At 51.4% G+C, this 3408-nt stretch overlaps 1 protein-coding gene across 1 annotated transcript in view; it reads right to left on the bottom strand.

Annotated features, from left to right (window-relative positions):
- Positions 1-2841: 2841 nt before the first annotated feature.
- NSD1 (nuclear receptor binding SET domain protein 1) overlaps positions 2842-3408 on the bottom strand; it is a gene marked incomplete at its 5' end in the record, with an annotated part of 42066 nt that continues 41499 nt past the window's right edge. The window contains one exon of the mRNA XM_009574766.1: positions 2842-3406. Coding sequence (XP_009573061.1) covers positions 2842-3406 — 565 coding nt within the window. The remainder of the gene's footprint in view (positions 3407-3408) is intronic.

Raw genomic sequence — 3408 nt, forward strand, 5'->3', positions numbered from 1 at the left:
AGCAAGCCAGGAATCTGGATCCTCGTGGAAAAAACATGAAGGGAGACGAGAAGAGAGGTGGGGTATGGTCAGATGCAAGGAATAAGGCTGAGTTTGAAATGCCATGCAACGGTTCGATCCATGTTCACTGTTCAACACAAGCCTTTGGGTAAGAACCTGCTGTGTGAAAGGCTGCTGCTGCTGCGAACCTCACCTTACTATGTGAGCACACGATTCATAGAAGTGATTTTTTCAAACCTGCACTTACGAGAATTCATTGAGAACTTCTCCATTTTACAGATTTAAAAAAGCCTGCACCAAAAATATTCACAGTTTATTTTTCATGAAACAAGTAACTAGTTAACACGTGACAATGCAAAGCGGAGGTGGACAGAGCAGTGCAGATACCTTTCTGGTTACAGCTGTAGCTGGCTGGGTGGCTGGCACGGAGATAACCCTACTTACACAATCTACATGACTAAGTCCAGCTCATGGGAAGGCCTATAAATGTAAATTCAAGATTTTATTTTCCTTCTCACACATGATAAATACTTAATATACTGAACCTCATTACCATTTTTTTAATTTTGTTTAAAAAAATTAATGAATGCCCTTAGATTATCTTCTCTCTCAATGTCTCTGAGGAGTTGTCCTGATTCCCTTTGTGTAGGAGTCACGCAGAAACACAAGCTGCTTGCATTTCCCCAGTTTCAGCAGCAAGCAGGAACTGACCTGCCAGTCTTCCCGGAAAAAAACAACATTAAACAGTAAGTTTCCATAAGCCATAAAGCTTTTTGAAGTCGCTAGCTATTCTACAAAGGATCTGAAATGATTCGGACTAAAGAAGAGATGCACCATAGCACTGGTAATGTCCCCTGGTGCCCAGCACACCCGGCCTTTACAGCAGGACATTGTCTTGGGGTGTGTATATCAGGAAAGGAGAACGGATCGGGATTAGTCTTGGTACAAGTGTCTGCCTCGCTTCACAGAAAACCGCAAAGCTCATGACCGTCTGCTCTGGGAGCAGCAGGCACTTGCAAGCCAGGTGGGAACAAGGATCTGCTCCCATGTCAGGGGGAGAGGGTCAGCCTGGAGCTGAATGCTCCTTTTCCGGGGAGGGACCTGCGATCTGCCTGGAAGGAGAAGGATACACTGGAGCTGTGCAAGGGTCTGGTGGTGGGCATGGAGATCCGAGGCTGCAACACCCAGATCAGTGGAGCTCAGGCAAACCACAGAGGTAATGTGTTGTGAGAGTGGGAGAGTGTGCTGGTCAGCAGCGCTTCCTTGGCAGGATACCGACCCCATCCAGCCCGGGCATCGCTGCCCAGGAAGGCCCATCCTCCTCCTGCCTGCGAGGGTGGCCATGGTCGCAAGATGCCACTCCACAGGTCCCTGGGACTCTACCGCTTGCCCCGTGAGTACCACGGCCAAGCAAACTTCTGCCTCAACGCTTGAGTCAACGGCTTTCAGCAGGCCTAGTCTGGACACCAGCCTGAGGACCACCAGGTATTAAACATCTCCTTAACTGGAAAAGGGAGAAGAGGAAAAAAGAAAGCCAGCCAGCTGCTGGAGCCCACTGTGTTCCAGTGTGAGAACTACTATTCAGTTGGAAAGACACACACGCGCACACACATACATGCACACCAACACAGTCCAGTTAATTCAAGTCTCCTTTGGTTGTAGAAGAGTTAAGCCAGAAGCTACCCAAGGGGAAGGTGTCGAGATGGGTCCCGATACAGCTATGGCACCCTTGCCTCCGCGCTGTGTAGCAAATGGTACAGGCTTCACTTGCAGCTCGGCAGCGCGTCCCGCTGCTGGGAAGACCAGGTGTGATGCGAACACGTCCTGAACATGTCTGAGGCAAGGGGAGAAAAGACTGCTCAGTCTGCTGGCTCACGGTGACGACAAGTCAAGAAGAGACTGGATGGAAATTTGAAAGGGAGCACCACCACCCTACCAGGGCGGTGCTCAGGACCTTGGGGAAACCCACTCTGCCCTACTCTGCTATTGCTGCTTTATAGGTCACAACATTTTCCAGTGCAGGAAACACTCTGCGTGTCCTGTGCTAAAGGATTAAGACACAAGAATGAAGAAACCGCCAGATGGCTTCTTCCAAGATCTCTCTTTTCCCTGACCTCCTTCAGATTCCCCGCTTCTCGGGCCTGGCCAGTCGCAGCTTTGTACAAAGGAGCCTGTATGGATATTGTCTATTGCTGGAGAAAACTGCACTGAGCGAGTGCAGCGGGCTCCTCTCCCAGCTCAGCTGGAGACGATACCTGTCCTTCAGTGAACCATGCACGCAGCACGTCCCAGCGAACGTATGGACAAACCTCACAAAGCAACACCCTGCAGGGACAGAGACCTGGGCAGACGACAGATAAATCCCTTCCCTGTTTCCGCAGAGTCCGGCAAGGGCGTGCACCTGACTGCTCACCGCCTGATCCCTGAAACATCTCCAGTCCCAGGGCAGCCTGAGTGATCTGCTTCCTCTAAATACAGTAATAAGAGCGAGGCCCCTTAGCTGTACCTGGGAACTCGCCTACGAATCAGACCTGGAGCTCAAACACGCTGCATCAGTAATGTGACCATTTCAATGGAATTGGAGATTTTTACCCAGAGTGGACTCTTTATTTCAGCTTTACCATTTGTGAAAGGAAGAGGAAAAGGTCACGGATGCTCTCTCCCTTTGGCTGGGCCACACTCAGACTTAAGTGAATGTCCTTGCTCATGTCACGAGAGAGTATGGATGGGATGTGCATGGGTTAGGGGCTGGGCTCAGGGAAGTGAATAAAAAAAACAAAACAAAGATTCCCCCTCCCTAAACATTAAAAGACTGAAACCTGCCTCCCATATTCACCAACCTCACTTTGGCTCTGAGTCGGCCAACTCACGACAGACAGAATCCTGGTTACGGGCTAGCGCTGTGTTTTGTTCGGGCAAAGGGTCCTGCCCCCGAGGAGTCTGTGCTTTTCCACTCAGCCAAGAAATCTGGTCAATTGTCTGAATGTTCGTGACAAGCCACTGCATCTGCTCTGGGGGCACCGGCGCTTCCCTGGCCGGCCGAGGGGTCTGCTCAAATGCACGCAACCTCTCTGATGTCCAAGGGGTTTGCTCTGCAGGGGCTGAGGCCACTTCCCAGCCGGGCTGAAGGGTCGGCTCTGGTAGTTTCTCTGCTGTCCGGGGAGACTGCTCTGCCGGTATCAGGGCTTTTGCAGTGGGCCAGTGGGTTTGCTCATGCGTCTGTAGTTTCTCCGTAGGCCAAGGTACCTGTCCGACATGCGTCACCACCTTCCCAGCAGACCAAGAGATTTGCTCGCCAACTAACATGGTCCTCTCTTTCTGCTGGGGACTCAGCTCCGCAGCCGGGGCTCCTCTCTCCTTTGGCTGCGCATTCTGGTCGACAGGCCGCAGTGCCTTCTCCGACAGCAA

The sequence above is a fragment of the Fulmarus glacialis genome, unplaced genomic scaffold, assembly GCF_000690835.1.
Source record: "Fulmarus glacialis isolate BGI_N327 unplaced genomic scaffold, ASM69083v1 scaffold19213, whole genome shotgun sequence".
NCBI lineage: Eukaryota > Metazoa > Chordata > Aves > Procellariiformes > Procellariidae > Fulmarus > Fulmarus glacialis.